Source organism: Mirounga angustirostris, unplaced genomic scaffold, assembly GCF_029215605.1.
Source record: "Mirounga angustirostris isolate CCGP_5_RB_7025 unplaced genomic scaffold, mMirAng1.0.hap1 SCAF_9, whole genome shotgun sequence".
Classification (NCBI taxonomy): domain Eukaryota; kingdom Metazoa; phylum Chordata; class Mammalia; order Carnivora; family Phocidae; genus Mirounga; species Mirounga angustirostris.
Window position 1 is genome coordinate 141215864 of NW_026991717.1, and position 19113 is coordinate 141234976.

General features: G+C 46.6%; 1 protein-coding gene across 9 annotated transcripts in view; it reads left to right on the forward strand.

Moving 5' to 3' along the window:
• Window positions 1–19113, forward strand: part of TECPR2 (tectonin beta-propeller repeat containing 2) — a 106810-nt gene that overhangs the window by 29508 nt on the left and 58189 nt on the right. For all 9 annotated transcript variants that reach the window (XR_010405339.1, XM_064571621.1, XM_064571625.1 and 6 more), the window contains 3 exons: window positions 7974–8131; window positions 15146–15458; window positions 17102–17234. Coding sequence is in view for 8 of the 9 variants with exons in the window: in XM_064571621.1 (XP_064427691.1) it covers window positions 7974–8131; window positions 15146–15458; window positions 17102–17234 (604 nt within the window). In the remaining variant the exon portion in view is untranslated. The remainder of the gene's footprint in view (window positions 1–7973; window positions 8132–15145; window positions 15459–17101; window positions 17235–19113) is intronic.

The following is a 19113-nucleotide window of genomic DNA, read 5'->3' on the forward strand; positions in this document are numbered from 1 at the left end:
AACAGAATGACTAGGAGGAGGAGCCCCCAAAATAGAAAAGACTCAGAGACTGTGACTTATGCTGCATATTTACAAGTGGATGCAGATATAACCAAGATGTCGGAGATGGAATTCAGGCTAGCAATTGTGAAGACAATGGCTAGAATGGAGAAACCAATTAATGACAACATAGAGTCTCAAAGGGCAGAAGTGAAAGGTGAATTGGCAGAACTTAAAAATGCTATCAGTGAGATCCAATCCAATCTAGATAATCTAACAGCTAGGGTAACTGAGGCAGAAGAGCGAATAAGCGACCTGGAAGACAATATAATAGATAAAAAGGGAAAAGAGGAGGCCAGGGAAAAACAACTCAGAATCCATGAAAATAGAATCAGAGAAATAAGTGACACCATGAAGCGTTCCAATGTCAGAATAATTGGAATCCCGGAGGGAGTGGAGAGAGAGAGAGGACTAGAAGATGTATTTGAGCAAATCGTAGCTGAGAACTTCCCTAATCTGGGGAATGAAACAAACATTCGCGTTCTAGAGGCAGAGAGGACCCCTCCCAAGATCAAGGAAAACAGGCCAACACCCCGGCATGTAATAGTAAAACTTGCAAATCTTAGAACCTAGGAAACCATCTTAAGGGCAGTTAGGGGGAAGAGATTCCTTACGTACAGAGGGAGGAACATCAGAATAACGTCAGACCTATCCACAGAGACCTGGCAAGCCAGAAAGGCCTGGCAAGACATATTTAGGGTACTAAATGAGAAGAACATGCAGCCAAGAATACTTTACCCAGCAAGGCTTTTATTTAGAATGGATGGGGAGATGCAGAGCTTCCACGACTGGCAGAAGCTGAAAGAATATGTGACCATTAAGCCGGCCCTGCAAGAGACATGAAGGGGGGTTCTATAAAAGGAGAAAGACCCCAAGAGTGATCTACAACAGAAATTTACAGGGACAATCTATAAAAACAACGTCTTCACAGGCAACATGATGACAATTAATTCATATCTTTCAGTAATCACTCTCAACGTGAATGGCCTAAACGCTCCCATAAAACGACACAGGGTTGCAGATTGGATAAAAAGACAGGACCCATCCATATGCTGTCTGCAAGAGACTCATTTTGAACCTAAAGATACATCCAGACTGAAAGTGAAGGGATGGAGATCCATCTTCCATGCCAGCGGACCTCAAAAGAAAGCTGGGGTAGCAATTCTTATCAGACAAATTAGATTTTAAACTAAAGTCTGTAATTAGAGACACAGAAGGACACTATATCATTCTTAAAGGGTCTATCCAAAAAGAAGATCTAACAATTGTAAATATCTATGCCCCCAACATGGGAGCAGCCATCTACACAAGCCACTGCTAACCAAAATAAAGAGTCATATTGATAACAATACGTTAATTGTAGGAGGGAGACCTCAATACTCCACTCTCAGCAATGGACAGATCATCTAAGCAGAAAATCAACAAGGAAACAAGAGCTTTGAATGATAACATTGGACCAGATGGTCCTCATGGATATTTACAGAACATTCCACCCTAAAACAACAGAATACTCATTCTTCTCAAGCGCACATGGAACTTTCTCCAGAATAGACCACATACTGGGTCACAAATCAGGTCTCAACTGATACCAAAAGATTGAGATTATTCCCTGCATATTCTCAGACCACAATGCTTTAAAACTGGAACCCAATCACAAGAAAAAATTTGGCAGAAATTCAAACACTTGGAAACTAAAGACCACTCTGCTCAAAAGTCAACCAGGGTCAACCAGGAAATCAAAGAAGAACTTAAACAATTCATGGAAATCAATGAGAACGAAAACACATCGGTCCAAAACCTATGGGATACTGCAAAGGCGGTCCTAAGCGGGAAATACATAGCCATCCAAGCCTCACTCAAAAGAAAAGAAAAATCCCGAATTCACCAACTAACTCTACACCTTAAAGAACTAGAGAAAAAGCAACAAACGATGCCTAAGCCATGCATTAGAAGAGAAATAATTAAAATTAGAGCAGAAATCAATGAATTAGAAACCAGAAACACAGTAGAGCAGATCAACGAAACTAGAAGTTGGTTCTTTGAAAGAATTAATAAGATCGATAAACCACTAGCCAGACTTACCCAAAAGAAAAGAGAAAGGACCCAAAGTAATAAAATTATGAATGAAAGGGGAGAGATCATGACTAACACCAAGGAAATAGAAACAATTATTAGAAATTATTATCAACAACTATATGCCTCTGGATGAAATGGAGGCCTTCCTGGAAACCTATAAGCTGCCAAGACTGAAACAGGAAGAAATTGACAACCTGAATAGGCCAATAACCAGTAACGAGATTGAAGTAGTGATCAAAAACCTCCCAAAAAACAAGAGTCCAGGGCCTGATGGATTCCCTGGGGAATCTACCAAATATTCTACCAAACATTCAAAGAAGAAACAATACCTATTCTACTGAAGCTGTTTCAAAAAATAGAAACAGAAGGAAAACTTCCAAACTCATTCTATGAGGCCAGCATTACCTTAATCCCCAAACCAGGCAAAGACCCCATCAAAAAGGAGACTTTCAGACCGATATCCCTGATGAATATGGATTCCAAAATCCTCCACAAAATCGTAGCTAATAGGATCCAACAATACATTAAAAGGATCATCCACCACAACCAAGTGGGATTTATCCCCGGGATGCAAGGGTGGTTCAACATTCGCAAATCAATCAGTGTTGATAGAACACATTAATAAGAGGAGGGAGAAGAACCATATGGTCCTCTCAATAGATGCAGAAAAAACATTTGACAAAATACAACATCCTTTCCTGATTAAAACTCTTCAGAGTATAGGGATAGAGGGAACATTCCTCAAGTTCATAAAATCTGTCTATGAAAAACCCACAGCGAATATCATCCTCAATGGGGAAAAGCTTAGAGCCTTTCCCTTAAGATCAGGAACACGTCAAGGATGCCCACTCTCACCACTATTGTTCAACATAGTACTAGAAGTCCTAGCAACAGCAATCAGACAACAAAAAGAAATAAAAGGTATTCAAATTGGCAAAGAAGAGGTCAAACTCTCTCTTTTCACAGACGACATGATACTTTATGTGGAAAACCCAAAAGACTCCAACCCCAAATTACTAGAACTCATACAGCAATTCAGTAATGTGGCAGGATACAAAATCAATGCACAGAAATCAGTTGCTTTCTTATACACTAACAACGCAACTGTAGAAAGAGAAATTAGAGAAACGATTCCATTTACAATAGCACCAAAAACCATAAGATACCTCAGAATAAACCTAACCAAAAAGGTAAAGGATCTATACTCTAGGAACTACAAAACACTCATGAAAGAAATTGAAGAAGACACAAAAAGATGGAAAAATATTCCATGCTCATGGATCAGAAGAATAAACATTGTTAAAATGTCTGTGCTACCCAGAGCAATCTATACCTTCAATGCCATCCCAATCAAAATTCCAATGACATTTTTCAAAGTGCTGGAACAAACAATCCTAAAATTTGTATGGAATCAGAAAAGACCCCGAATCGCCAAGGAAATGTTGAAAAAGAAAAACAAAGCTGGGGGCATCACGTTGCCCGATTTCAAGCTATATTACAAAGCTGTGATCACCAAGACAGCATGGTACTGGCACAAAAACAGACATACTGACCAATGGAACAGAATAGAGAACCCAGATATGGACCCTCAACTCTATGGTCAAATAATCTTCGACAAAGCAGGAAAAGACATGCAATGGAAAAAAGACAGTCTCTTCAATAAATAGTGCTGGGAAAATTGGACAGCCACATGCAGAAGAATGAAACTCGACCACTCTCTAACACCATTCACAAAGATAAACTCAAAGTGGATGAAAGACCTCAGTGTGAGAGAGGAATCCATCAAAATCCTAGAGGAGAACATAGGCAGTAACCTCTTTGACATCGCCCACAGCAACTTCTTTCAAGATACATCTCCAAAAGCTAGTGAAACAAAAGCAAAAATGAACTTTTGGGACTTCAACAAGATAAAAAGCTTCTGCACAGCAAAGGAAACAGTCAACAAAACAAAGAGGCAGCTCACAGAATGGGAGAAGATATTTGCAGATGACACTACAGATAAAGGGCTGGTATCCAAGATCTAGAAAGAACTTCTCAAACTCAACACCAAAAAACAAATGATCAAGTCAAAAAGTGGGCAGAAGATATGAAAAGACACTTCTCTGAAGAAGACATACAAATGCTAACAGACACATGAAAAAATGTTCATCATTAGCCATCAGGGAAATCCAAATCAAAACCACATTGAGATACCACCTTACACCAGTTAGAATGGCAAAAATGGACAGGGAAAGAAACAACAAATGTTGGAGAGGTTGTGGAGAAAGGGGAACCCTCTTAGACTGTTGGTGGGAATGCAAGTTGGTACAGCCACTTTGGAAAACAGTGTGGAGGTTCCTCAAAAATTTAAAAATAGAACTACGCTATGATCCAGCAATTGCACTACTGGGTATTTACCCCAGAGACACAGATGTAGTGAAAAGAAGGGCCATACGCACCCCAATGTTCATAGCAGCAGTGTTCGCAATAGCCAGACTGTGGAAAGAGCCAAGATGCCCTTCAGCAGATGAATGGATAAAGAAGATGTGGTCCATATATACAATGGAATATTACTCAGCCATCAGAAAGGATGAATACCCAACTTTTACATCAACATGGATGGGACTGGAGGAGATTATGCTAAGTGAAATAAGTCAAGCAGAGAAAGTCAATTATCATACGGTTTCACTTATTTGTGGAACATAAGGAATAGCATGGAGGAGGGACGCCTGGGTGGCTCAGTCGTTAAGCGTCTGCCTTCGGCTCAGGTCATGATCCCGGGGTCCTGGATCGAGCCCCGCATCGGACTCCCTGTTCCGCGGGAAGCCTGCCTCTCCCTCTCCCATTCCCCCTGCTTGTATTCCCTCTCTCGCTGTGTCTCTCTCTGTCAAATAAATAAATAAAATCTTTAAAAAAAAAAAAAAGGAATAGCATGGAGGACAATAGGAGAAGGAAGGGAAAAATTGGCAGGGGGGGAATTGGAGGGAGAGATGAACCATGAGAGACTATGGACTCTGAGAAACAGGGTTTTAGAGGGGAAGGGGGAGGGGGGATTGGTTAGCCCGGTGATGGGTATTAAGGAGGGCACGTACTGCATGGAGCACTGGGTGTTATATGAAAACAATGGATCGTGGATCACCACATCAAAAACCAATGATGTATTGTATGGTGACTAACATAACATAATAAAATTAAAAAAAAAAATACATTGTTTTGGTTGGAGTATATAAAGAAAAATCTGGCCTCCACAGACCTGTAGTTGGAAACGGGACAAGCATTGTAATAGCCTCTTTAGAGAATTGTGGATATTCTTCATTAATCTTACCCCCAACTGACGGATGGTGGTTTCTTTAAAGGTCAGTTGTAACTGGGAAGCTAAAACCATATGGATGGATTTCTGTACTCTTAACAGTAAAATCCAGTGGTCTGTCTTGCACTTTGAATGGCTCTTTGATACACGCGTGATTTTGTAATATCATGTGTTGGTCACTTGGAAAATACTGATCTACTGAGTGATGCAGATCTTTTCAAATGTTGACACAATTATATAATATCAAAGAACACATCTTTGTTAATATCAGCATCATTCCGATCAGAAAAGTCTTTAGCTACTGGGAATTGCTCAAGTTCACAAGGGTCGATACAAGTTTTCAGTTCTAATCCTCATTTGAAAACTGGAAATTTAATATCAGCAACAAACACGATTCCTTGTTTTTACCGAAGTGACAGGTCACTTTGTTCCATCTGAGAAAATGTCTGCCAAATACCCATGTTTGAATAATTAGAGTATGTCAAATAAAAATGGTATTCTGTGAAAAAAAAGCAGCTGGTTGAGCTCCCAGCTCTCACAAACCAGTGCTTTTCCTTGAGAGAACCAGAGTACCTCGGGGGGCAGCAGCAGGACCGGGTGTGCATGCCCCGTTTTGTCACACAAAATTCAAAACTGGGTCTACCCAAGAGCCAAGACTTAATGAAATTATAATTGATTTGCATCAAAGACAGTCTTCAGTGGAACGCACATTTTTTCCGTGAGCGGTGGCGGAGGGCACGGTGATGATTGGTGGCGTTCAGGGCCCTGCTCTGCCCACCATGGCTTTTGTGTCAGGGCAAATGTCAGCTCAGTGAAAAAGGCGGACGCAACCGAGTATCGTGATGGCAGCAGCTTGGGCCTTGCAGGCCCTGTGGAGAGGACTGCCGAGCACACTTTGAGAGGCGCTGTTGTGTAGGAAAGTGTGAGGTCATTGGGAGTCCCTGTGGTGTTCCTTCCTTCTGCTCAGGCCCGCGGGCAGCACCAGGACAGCACTGCTCCCGAGCCTGCGTTTCAGGAAGCGGAGAGAAAGCCACGTGCAGAAAACAGTGTCCTTGGCACCCCGGGAACTTATTTCCCAGCTTTATTGAGGTTCTGATAGGTTTTTAAAAAAAAAAATGCAAGTACAAAGAGATTTGCAAAAGAAAGATATGGGGGCGCCTGGGTGGCTCAGTTGGTTAAGCGACTGCCTTCAGCTCAGGTCATGATCCCAGGGTCCTGGAATCGAGCCCCACATCGGGCTCCCTGCTCGGCGGGGAGCCTGCTTCTCCCTCTCCCGCTCCCCCTGCTTCTCCCTCCCCCACTCCCCCTGCTTGTGTTCCCTCTCTCGCTGTGTCTCTCTCTGTCAAATGAATAAATAAAATCTTTAAAAAAAAAAAAAAGAAAGAAAGATATGGGAGGCTGAGTGTTTTTGCAAAATTCATACAATAAATTTAGTTCATTATAAGCTAAGTCAAAAACTGAAAAGCTACAGTTTACGTAACTATAAATGTGGGAGGAAGACCTGCTTTAAAAGTGCTTGATGTTTGGGGGCAATGAGAACCCCTCTCCCTTCACTGTCTTGGTGGTTGTGCAATTGTATGCACTGTCACAATCCATAGAATCATATATCTAAAAAGGGCGAATTTTACTGTATGTAAATTTTACCAGTAAGTCTGATTGCCGCTCTCCCCTCTACCCCCGAACGGTCTGTGAAAGTGCATCAGGATTTCTTAAACAATTGAAGAAACTGGTTTGGGAGAAGAGTAACTTGTAGAAGCAGATTTTTGACACCAAGAAACAGAGTTTGTGGTAGCAGTAAAATACCTCCTAGAGTTTACCTTTGGTCTTCAATATATTTAATATCACTTCAGTTCTGTTTTTTTCTGACCCTTTCAGTTGCCAAGGCCATAATGTCCCCAAAATTGCTTTGAATTCTTTGTGGGGGAAGAGTGTAATGTGACCTTAGGTGATAGTTGCCACAATAATTTTATAGAAAGTCCCGTTGTGTTCTACTAGAATAAATTCTACTCCTAATGTAACATATTTCCACTTAGATCTTTATGGACTCTTCTTTGAACTATCTACTGAGAACATTTTAAAAGAAATTATACAGAATTTTTATTTTTTTATTTTTATTTTTATTTTTTTTAAGATTTTATTTATTTATTTGAGAGAGAGAATGAGAAAGAGCACGAGAGGTGGGGAGGGTCAGAGGGAGAAGCAAACTCCCCGCTGAGCGGGGAGCCCGACATGGGACTCAATCCCGGGACTCCAGGATCATGACCTGAGCTGAAGGCAGTCGCTCAACCAACTGAGCCACCCAGGCGCCCTATACAGAATTTTTAAATGTTTCTTACCAAACTTGATATAGCCTGAGATAGGTGTTACTGTTGTTTTCTCATTAGTAAGAACTTTTCCAAATAATTTCATCACAGTGGGTTGACACTGAATCTGATGAGAATTAACAACATACGTTTTTAAGGTGTATTTTGACCCAAATACAAATAACAAAAGGATGCTTCCCAGTCATAGAGGAAGTTGGGTTACTTTAACTCCACACTGAGTTCGGTTTAACTGGACTCTCTCACAGGGTGTGTGTAACTCCCATTTGGTGTTGGAAGAGCCATCTTCAATCGTGCAACTGGATTATAGCCAGAAAGTACTGCTCGTGTCTACACTACAAAGAAGCCTGCTTTTTTACACGGAAGAAAAGTCTGTCAAGCAGATTGGAACACAACCAAGAAAAAGGTAAGCATCACAGGTGCACCAGCGTGGTGGTTACAGAGGGGCTTTAAGTTTTCCTAGGTTTCCTGTTTGCCATGTGCAAGCCCACCGTGACTCTAAGCCTGGGGTTCCCGGTGGGTCCCTAACCTGCCGGAGACACCTCATCCCAGCATCAGACAGAAAGAGTGTGTCCCTCTTGATCTGCTGCAAGAACCTGCAGGTGCGGGTGACGGATGGCCCGGAGAAGGGGAGCTCAGATGGGCAGAGGGTGGCAGCCCTTAGCTACCAAAAGACCTGGTCATGCCTCCCTTTGGCTTCTGTTTTCTATTCTGAATACCGCCTCAATTCCATCAACAATTTAGCCTTTGTATAGCAGTAGTCTCCCTATTGGCCCCCAGAAAACGCAGTAGAATTTGTAGCCCTGGCTTAGGGGTTTTGCACATCTTCATCTTGCTTTTCCCTCTGCCAACGTCCCCTCTTCTGCCTGATGTTTTGTCCTGACTTGTCATCAGTGTCTTTTTGGAAGGATAGTGGAGGGTAAAGAGAGAGATACGAAAACCAGTTACTTTTCACGTGGATCAGCCAATAGTCCTTCTCTTAAAACCTGGTCTTCCAGCCTCCGTCATGGAAACCTAAGCAAGTTTCCATGAGCCCCTCCAGGTGCACATGTGTAGTTGGTCTTTTGGCCTGTGCCGGGCACTGTTCTAGGGTGTGGATGCAAACAAATGTGTCCCCTTTCTCCCCGGGAAGTCTATTTCACTGAGCCCTAGAGGAGTGGGGATAACACAGAATAAATGGAAAAGTTGTTCACCCCTGGGTCTTAAAGGCTTGTTTTTCTGTGGTGTGCTGTGAGTCTGTGGTTCAGAAAGGGCGTCTGGCTAGTCTGCCCCCTGCAAGCAGTGTGTCATTCCGCAGGTGTTTGGTGTGCCTGAGGGGCAGCTGTGCGCGGTGGACAGCGGTGAGCCAGGGACAGGTCTCTGCCCTCAAGCAGGATCCCTGTATAGCCTGCAGTGTGTGCTGTGGAGCAGGCAGTCAGGGGGAAGCCTTCGGGTGGGGGTGGCACGCTCTCTTAGAATGGTCTGGAAAGACTTCTGTGGAGAAGTGATATTTGAGCAGAAGCCTCAAGCATGGGAAGAGCTGATGGAGGAGCATTCTGGTCTCAGGAAACAGCAAACCCAAGGCCACCGATTGGGCAGGGCTTGCAATGTTCAGGGAGCCAGAGGGGGCCGGGGTGACCAGGAGCAGTGGGTTGGGTGCACTGGTAGAAAATGAGATTGGAGGGCGCCTGGGTGGCTCAGTCGGTTAAGCGACTGCCTTCGGCTCAGGTCATGATCCTGGAGTCCCGGGATCGAGCCCCGCATCGGGCTCCCTGCTGGCGGGGAGTCTGCTTCTCCCTCTGACCCTCCTCCTTCTCGTGCTCTCTGTCTCTCATTCTCTCTTGCAAATAAATAAATAAAATCTTTAAAAAAAAAAAAAAAAAGAAAGGAAAATGAGATTGGAAAGGAGGGCCCGAGCCAGCTTAGGGGTTGGTGGCTGGGGGCACCACGTGCTATTGGCTGAGTTATTCTAGGCATAACCAAAAGCTATTGAAGTGCTTTAGGCAGGAGAATGGCAACATGAGCGACGTTTCAGAGCTCACCCCTGGTTCTGTGTGGAGACTCAATTGGAGATGGGCAGGAGGGGGCAGTGAGGAGGGTACTTCAGGAGTCCCAGGACCAGGCATGGAGACTGGCTCCTGGTGGTGGCCATCAGGAGGCGGGGAGATGGAGGAAGCTGTAATTTGGGGATAGCACGGGGCTGGATAATGGATTAGATAGAGGGGAGGGGAAGCAAAGAAGAGAAGCCTTTGTGCTGGTGACTGTAGCAGCTCAGTAGCTGCAGAGGGCACAGTGGGGCAAGCCTGGGTTTGAGGTCTAGACAGCCATTCTGTGGGGGGCAGCCATTCTGTGGGGGGCATATTGAGCTGGAGGTGCCTGTTAGGTAGCAGTCAAGTGGGAGTCATAGTGAGGAGTGACATCTACAGGCCTGCAAATCATTAGATGCAAGCGACATTGAGACCCTGACATGGGGTGAGTTCACCTAGGAACAGTGTTTATTCACCTGACATTGAAAAATCCTCACCGAGTCTCTGCTGTGTGCCAGGCAGCCTTCTCCATCTGAGGAGACAGCTGTGAACTGGGGAAACCTCTAATCTCGGGGAGCTCACATTCCTGAAGGAGGAGACCAACATTAAATATATTCTAGAATGCTCGGTAGTAATAAACCAGGATATGGACTAGAGAGGAGAGAGCAGGGGACACAGGTGGGTGCTCTAGATGGGCAGGCAGGGATGGCTCTTCCGCAGGAGGGACTGGAGCAGATTCCTGAAGGCAGGGCAGAAGGAGCCACCAGAGGACCTTGGAAAGAAGCTCTTGAGGCAGAAGCAGTGCGTGTGCCAAGCATTTGAGGGTTTGGAGAGCAGCAAGGCCATGTGTGTGTGGAGCAGAAGAGGGGCCAGGTAGGACCCCATGGGCCTTACTCAGGGGCTGCTTTATTCTAGCACGCCAGCAGTCATGAGAGGCTTTGACCAGGGCAAGTCACCCTTGCTGCTCTTTGGAGGGGGCAGGAGTGGCAGCTGAGGGGGGCTAGCCAGGGGCTTAGGCCAGGCCAGGGTAGTAGGAATGCTCGGAGGGCAGAGCTGACAGGTGTGCTGACACGTTGGCTCTGGGGGCTGAGAGAGGGAGATTAGTCAGCTGAGCACTCAGGGGAGTGGCGGCACACTGGCCTAGAGAAGCCTGGGGAAGATGATAGAAGAGTGTTGTGGACAGGTAGCATGGTCTTCCTCCCAGGGGAGAGCCAAAGGGGCAGGTGCAGCAGCCGTGCGTCTTGGGAAGCGGGTGGGGCCAGGGCACGCATTTGGGAGCCTGTAGCATGTAGACGGTCTTCAAAGCTCCGGGACGGACAAGGTCACTGCAGGCGTGAGCATAGCTGGAGAAGGGGGGGGGGTCCTCTGTTCTGGGCACTGGCAGAGACTGGGATGTGAGGAAAGTTCAGAGGAGTGAGAAGTTGGAGGCCACATGAAGGAAGTGTCACAAGGCTACGTCAGAGCTGCTGACGGCCCCAAGAGATGGCGTGAGACAGATGTTTGGATTTGGTGACCTGGTGGCTACACACAGCCTTGCTGAAGGAGAGGGGCCAAGGGTGAAAGGGCTGGAGGGAACAGGATCGCAGTGCTCAGAGATAGCTTTTTAGGGGGCTGGTTTTTGTGGAAGGGAACACAGAGGAGGGGGCGCCTTGGCAGGGAGTGTGGCTGGGTGGCTGGCGCTGGCCGGCACAGAGCACAGGATGGCGGTGCCCGTCGTGGCCTCTCAAGCCCACTGGTGGGTGACAGCTTGGCCTGAATAGGGCTGGGGTGTTCTCAGCGGGGAGCAGAGCACTTGCAGGCAGGGGAACCTCGGTGGTGGGGGATGGGGTCGTCCTTTTCTGATGGAGTTTGTGAACCTCCTCAGACGAGACCAGCTAAAATACATTGTTACTCCCAGAAGACCTCAGAGCCCGCTGGCTGTTCCCCAGAAGTGTATCTTTGCTCTCCTCGGGGTCTGTGTTGCACTATTTCAGGTGGAAACCTCTCCCTACCTGTTAGGTGTCCCCTGTGGCCCTGTCGTCAGGGCCCCTGAGCCTGGCCACCCGTGTTGGGTGTGGACCTGTGGAGCCTGCCCCCCCAGCAGAGCCAGCATCAGGTTCTGGAACAGGGTCACTGCCATTGTGCCTGTGTGGTGGTCTGTGGGCAGTTGGCTGCTGAGCCTTTTGTCACCCATCTTAGACTTTCATTCTCTTGCCTTGGGCTCTCTGTCCACGCTCAGCATTTCAGGTCTGTGGCACCAGAGATTATACAGCACATTAGAAAACATTCCTTTCAGAGTGCCCGGCTGGCTCAGTCAGTAGAGCATGAGACTCTTGATCTCGGGGTTGTGAGTTTGAGCCCCACGCTGGGGGTAGAGATTACCTAAAAATAAAATCTTTTAAAGAACCCCAAACAGGGGCGCCTGGGTGGATCAGTCGTTAAGCGTCTGCCTTCAGCTCAGGTCATGATCCCGGGGTCCTGGGATCAAGCCCCGCATCGGGCTCCCTGCTCCACGGGGAGTCTGCTTCTCCCTCTACCCCTCCCCGCTCTTCCCTCTCTCTCTAAAGAAAGAAAATCTTAAAAAAAAAAAGGTAGGTTAATTTAGTTAGGACTTTAGAACCCTAGGGTGCCTAGACCTTAAAAGTTGGAGTCTGAGGGTCCACTTGAGAACGGACAGCAGCAGGTGCTACACAGTCATACGGCAGGTGGGTGGCGCCAAGCCTGGGGTGTAGGACAGTTTACACCTCGCTCTAGCTAGTTGTTATCCCCAGCTTATCTGCCTTCCCCCCGCTGACCACACACCACACGTTCAGCATTTCCTTAGAGCCAGCCGCCCACCAGGACCCTCTCGGCATGTTCCTTCCCCAACGGTGCCCGTCCCCTCCTCAGCCAGGTAATAGTCCTGAGTCTAGCCCTCTCCTGCCCCAGTCGGGACACACCCCGTCCGGACTCCTTGGGCGGCCCTTTGAGCCTCAGATGCTCTTGCGGTGGTTCATACACATGCGCGCATCTGCCCCCGTCTGTTCTTAGTCCGGGCCAGGATCTCGTCTCGTTCATCCCTCACGTTGCCCATGGCCCCGGGTCTCACACAGTGTTTGTTCCAGTGAATGCTTTAGTTACCCAAGGTGAACAAATCAAAGTGGAAGTGACAAGCGATTTTTAAGAGGACCTATAAATAGATGGAAAACATTTAACAGTTGGGTCACCAGACAGACATGGATTTGACAGGAAGGCCAAGAGGAAGAGGTTATGGACTGCCCTGCTAGAATTCCTTTGGGTCTATTTAGAGAATCTTCCCAGAACAAATCCACCAAAGGCAGTAATCAAACACGATGCTGATTATAGAGTTGTCCGTGAATGATCTACAGCGTTAGAACAGTCTTGGTTAATCTAACGATCTTCGTTTCAAAGCCGAATTTGATATTCGATATCCTCCTTGGGCCCTATCCAGAGGGATTTAGTTACTGTGCAGCCAGAGGGACCTAGAGAGATACTGACATGCATAGAAACGTCCAGATAACTCTATCTACGTGACCGTGTGGGATGGGCCCTGGAGACAGCCCCTCAGGAGGGCCGGTGCGCTGCTGCGTGCAGGGAGGGTGAGGAGAGAGGCACGGGGCCCGTGGGGAGCACGCGGTGCTGGCGTGAATAGACTAGAGGCCGATCCCAGCTGCGAGCACCTGTAGCCCCAGCGGTGCTTTTGTGCCTTCGTAGACTGGCTCACTTAATCTTCGCTTGAACCTTTGAGATGGGAATGATTACTCCTGATTTACAGATTAGGAAACCAAGCTCCAGAAAGGTTGCATAGCACAATGCAAATGTCGGGGCTGGAAATCGAGCCCTGCTGTCAGTCGAGAGTCGGTACTCTTTCCACTGCTTCAAATCAGGGAAGTATTTTGGAAACTCTTGAACTTTGAGCTCTGGTAGGAGCCTGAGATTGGGCAAAGGTATGGGACCATGAGAACTCAGAGGGTCGCCCAGCTGGCTCAGTTGGGGGGAGCATGCGACTCTTGATCTCGGGGTCATGGGTTTGAGCCCCACATTGGGTGTAGAGATTGCTTAAAAATAAAGCCTTTGGGGGGAAAAAAAGAATTCAGATTGCTGGTGGGAGCATAGGTTGGTATAATCACATTGTGAAAAAAGTTTGAAGTTGTCTTTTAAACCTGAAGGTGGTCAACTCAGCAACCCAACAGTTACCCAACAGAGCAACAATTCCATCTCCGGGAGATCCTGGGCGGACTCTTACACCTGCGTGCTAGGAGGTCTGCATGAAAATGCTCATAGCACGTTGTTTAAGATAACAAAGTAGAAATAATTCAAATACACATCAACAAGGGAGTGAGTAAAAATATTGTGGCAAACTGTGTAGCGGTGAAAATGAACAAGCTATAGTTTTTTTATCAGTAAAGATAAATCTTAGAAATACAATGTTAAAAGCAATTTGCAAAAGTATACAAGTAGCATCATACTTTTTTTATACAAATGAAAGATAATACTAAAAAATATGTAGTGTTTAGGAATACATAGGTATGTGGTTAAATTATCAATAATAGTAGAAGCAAGGGAATAACAAACAAAATTCAGTCTGTGGTCACACCTGGGGAACGGAGGGGCAGGAACATTAGGAGCATCACCCATGTCCCTGATGATTTATTTCTGAAGTTGAGGGAGTTCCCGGGTGTGCATTTCATTTATTAGACTTCATAACTTTTATATGCCTATAAATGTGTGTGTGTGTGTATAGTATAAAATAACATGTATTATTTATATAATAAAACATACATTCTTTTGTGTTAGGTATTTCATAATTTTAAAAATAGAAAACTGCCATGCCTGGGGACCAGAGGGAAGCTGGTCCCTGTGATGGGTTCAGACTCAATGGTAGGCATGACGTTCATTCGCTGGGATGCTGGAGTGAGTATAGCAATCAGGCGTTAGAAGGAACAGAAGTTCCAAGCAGGGAGAGGATGGTCAGACCTGGATTTGTGAGCTTCTGCCTCATTTTCTCTTCTTTGAGACAGGAGCTGGACTCTTTACGTCATGGGGCTGCTGTGAGGATTGAGCCTGAGGGTGGGGACAAAGCCCTGGGCACAGCACCAAAACGGGTTGCCATGAGACAGGCTGCATGCTCAGCGGGTGCACACTTGCGAGGGGGCTACGGGGAGCAGAAGACACAGAGATGACAGCGTCGTTCTAGTAACAACAGAACAAACCATAGCAGAGGGTTTGAAAAAACATCAATTTTGTTTGGGCTTATCCAGAAAATTCTCATTAGAGTTGATATCAAGGGTTGACAACTGTCACTTTAAATCAGTTCATATCGCTTCTTTCTTTCTTTCTTTTTCTTTCTTCCTTCCTTTCCTTTCCTTTCCTTTCCTTTCCTTTTCCTTTTCCTTCTTCTTTTTCTTTCTTTTCTTTCTTTTTTGTAATTTCAGCACTGGGAAATTTGGAGCTTGTTTTATACCAGGACTTTGTAAACAGAGTGATCTGACCTTGTACGCATCACGGCCTGGGCTCCGACTGTGGAAGGCAGACATTCATGGGACTGTTCAAGCCACGTTTATCTTAAAAGATGTCTTTGCTGGAGGAGTCAAGCCTTTTGAACTGTACCCACGTCTGGAATCCTCCAACAGGGGAGGTTGCAGCTTACCTGAGAAACACCTGGGGCTTGTTTCGTGTTTCTTTCAAGAAGGCTGGGTGTTGAGTTGGAATGAATACAGTATTTACCTTCTAGACACCGTCAACCAGGTAAGTGACATGATCGCACCACATCTTGGGTGTCTTTACAGTGTTTATCTACAGATTATCTCTCAGAACGATAGAAGGGACAGCATTGATTCTAATGCTTTACTTTTTCCTTTGGGCCAGTCAAGGAAATCCAGTAAGGGTCTGATTATTTCATAGATTGGTTTTGGTAGAACCTTCTAGCTGTTCTGCCTCTAAGCAGGAGTCTCGTCTGCCTGGCATGGCTTCCCTCATCTGGAACTTGAGGGCAGGGTGAGCTGGGCTAGGGCCACCAAGCTGCCTTTTAGCCCTGAGTTGGTTTCTCTTCTTAAGGAACACTTTGAAAGGCATTTTTGTATTCTTCTCCACTTATAGACAACTTAAGTTTTTTTCTTTCTCTGGGTACTCTTTGAACTGGATGTGCACTTAGTCAGTGGGGTTGAGAGGTTTGGTGACTGTGTATCGATTCCTTTCTTCTGAGCCCTTTACGCCAGTGCTTTCTGTGACAGGTGTAATTAACTTCATGAGACAAGGGGCTGTCCATGTGCACACGTGGCTGCCATCAGAGTCTGTGTGGCAACATGATGGGCAGCTTTCAGATTAGTGGCATGTTTCTAGATGTTCATCAGGATTATTTAAAAATTAACAGAGGGGCGCCTGGGTGGCTCAGTTGGTTAAGCGTCTCCCTTCAGCTCGGGTCATGATCCCAGGGTCCTGGGATCGAGCCTCACATCTGGCTCCCTGCTCAGTGGGGAGCCTGCTTCTCCCTCTCCCTCTGCCTGCTGCTCTGTCTACTTGTGCTATCTCGTTGTCAAATAAATAAATAAAATCTTAAAAAAAAATTAAAATTAAAATTAACGAAGAATTCAGGCCCTTTTTCTCTCTATAGTGAACTGCCTCTTGTTTGTATTATTAGCCAAAAAGAGAATGTTTTAAAATCATTCAGACTCTGGATGTCCTGTTTTCAGATGGTGTTAGGGGCCTCCTCCCTCTCTCCATTCATTCGGAGCCATGAATTGCAGTGTCCACTTGTCTCTCCCATGGGAGTGCACACAGTAGGGGTCGAGACCGGTCAGCACATCACTCTAGACCAGGAGCAGCATTCCCTGTGGGCATTCGTACAAAGTGCTGTGAGCTGGGACGAGTCCCGGGCAGTGCCACCGAGGCTGAGCTCCCCGGGGACTGTTTCCCGAGGAGGCGATGTCTGAATCAAGTTGGAACTCTCCCAGTAGACAAGAGTCAGGAAAGGAGTTTGAGCAGAGCTGTGGCATCCTGGAGGAACAAGGCCCACTCCGCTCAGGGCACCTGAAGCGCAGACCAGGGCAGCTGTGCGAGGCCGACAGGCAGGTCCTGCCGAGGAGCATGCGCTCCATGTGCTGGGAGGAGGGGGCGAGGCAGGACACGGCTCCCAGTGCTCAGAGGTGCGGTGAGCTCTTCCCTCAGGCTCATGAATTCACTGGCAAGGTTTATGACTCCAGGTCATGTATCTGTCGGATACTCCCTACCTTTGCGTTCGTTTACTCTTAAGAAGTTTCAGAAAGTGGGCCCAACAAAACACAGGTGTCATTTGACTCATTTGGATTCTTGCCCATGTCTGTTTGCTTTCAACTATTACTATTGCCTGGTGGTGTGATTTTCTTTTCTTTTTTCTTTTCTTTTTTGGACAGTCCACAATTGCTGGTTTGGAAGGATCAGGTGATATCGTGTCTGTTTCCTGCACAGAAAATGAAATATTTTTCTTAAAGGGAGATAGGAACATTATAAGAATTTCAAGCAGACCTGAAGGACTGGCATCAATAGGTTTGTATTTGTTATAAAATGTACCCATGTATATGTAATTGTAGTTTATAATTTATAAACCTTACCATTACTTTGTTAGTTAAATGACTGTAGCTTTATTTAAACAAGGAAGTATTTGGAGGGTTTCCTATGATTTTTTTTTTTTTAAAGATATTTTGTTTTAAAAAAAAAGATATTTTGTTTTGTTTTGTTTCAGAGAGAGAATGTGTGCGAACAGGGGGAGGGGCAGAGGGAGAGAATCTCAAGCCGACTCTGCGCTGAGTGCGGAGCCCAACTCAGGGCTTGGTCTCACAACCCTGAGATCATGACCTGAGCTGAAACCAAGAGTCGGACGCTTGACCCACTGAGCCGCCCAGGCGCCCCGCTATGAGTCATAAAAGATGGTTTACAGTGCTTTTCTTGAAGCTTACCTACTTTAAGGCTCATATCAGACAACCTCACATTTGGTAAAGTGGTTCCATAGGTCTGGAAGCTGGGGAGGCCAGACGAGTAGTGAGGAGAACTCAGCACCCACATGACTGGTCGCTGGTACCTGACTCCACGTGTGGGATTAATAGTTCCAAAGATAGAGACTTGCCAAGATTTTAGAACATGGAAATCTGTTATCTGGAATATATCTTTTACCCTCCACACTGTTACTCCTTACAGCACTGGTCATTCTCTGTGCTGTTGACTTTTCTTTGTAATTCATACAAGCCCAGATTCTAATGAGCAAAGAATCTTAATACGTGTTCCCATGCACACATCCACAGTACTTTGTACACTTGGGGCTCATCAGTGAACTTGTTCCTGATGGTGACAACAGCCATGTGGGGAGGAGGAGGAGAGGCCTCTCTGTCACTCCCTTTGTTCTCACTGTGTTCCAGAGACTGCTGAGCACTTAACAGTCATGACCTCATAAAATCCTGAACACAGCCCTAAACGGAAGGTACTGATTCTGTAGACGAGGAGACCGGGGTTTGGAAGTTGCAGTGAGGTACCAAAGACACCGCCGCTGGGGGGACGTGAGCGGCACACCAGGGACATCCGTGTGGCCCCAGAGCCCCCGCGTCTGTGGCCTCTGGAGTTCACGGAGCAGTCTCGCAGGCGTCTTGGTTGATGCTCATGACAAGCCTGTGGGAAATGTGAGGCAGGTAGTCCTGCCACTGCCTTTCCCCAGCCAGGCCGCCCTCCTCCCGGGGCTGGGGGCAGCCTCGTCCCTTCCTTGCTCGCAGGCCACCGCGTCTGAGGTGGTGTGCAGGGCGCCCCCTGCCACGGCTGCCGGCGCCCTCCGGGCTCCTGCCACCGCCCGCTGTCCCCAGCGCCCAGGCGGGTCTGAGTGCTAGGTGTGTGGTGCTCCCCGACGTGGCCTCCTTCTGTCCGGATGCTGCCCTCTGTTCTCTCCCCGCTCGTTATTTGAAGACCCACTTCAGGTCTTGCGGTATCTTTTGATACTTTTCCTGAGTGCTTTAGTTAAGTCAGCCTCTCCCTGTCTTCACTGGAGTTCCCAGGGGCCTCTCCTTCTACCACTCTCGTGACTGGGGAGCCGTTTACTTACTTACCATGTCCTTACCTCACAAAATAAACTTTTTGTTGCAAGGATCTTGTGGCTCAGCTTTATGCCCTGACACAGCACGTGGCACATAGAAGCCCTGAGTGAGTGAGTGTTAATCCATGGTTTCCCCGTTCCACAGATTAGAAAACCAAGGACTGGGGGGTAAATGACAAGCCCCGAATCCACCAGCCCTGTCTTCTGATTTCTGCTTCAGCCAACGTTTCTCCTGCTTCTTCTGCTTGGCTACATTGGTCAGAAGTGTAGACCTTTTGCTGTAGCCATGGGCTTGGGGGTATCTTGGCCCTGGGGGCATCTTTGCTATGACTTCTCTCACCAGCACTAGCT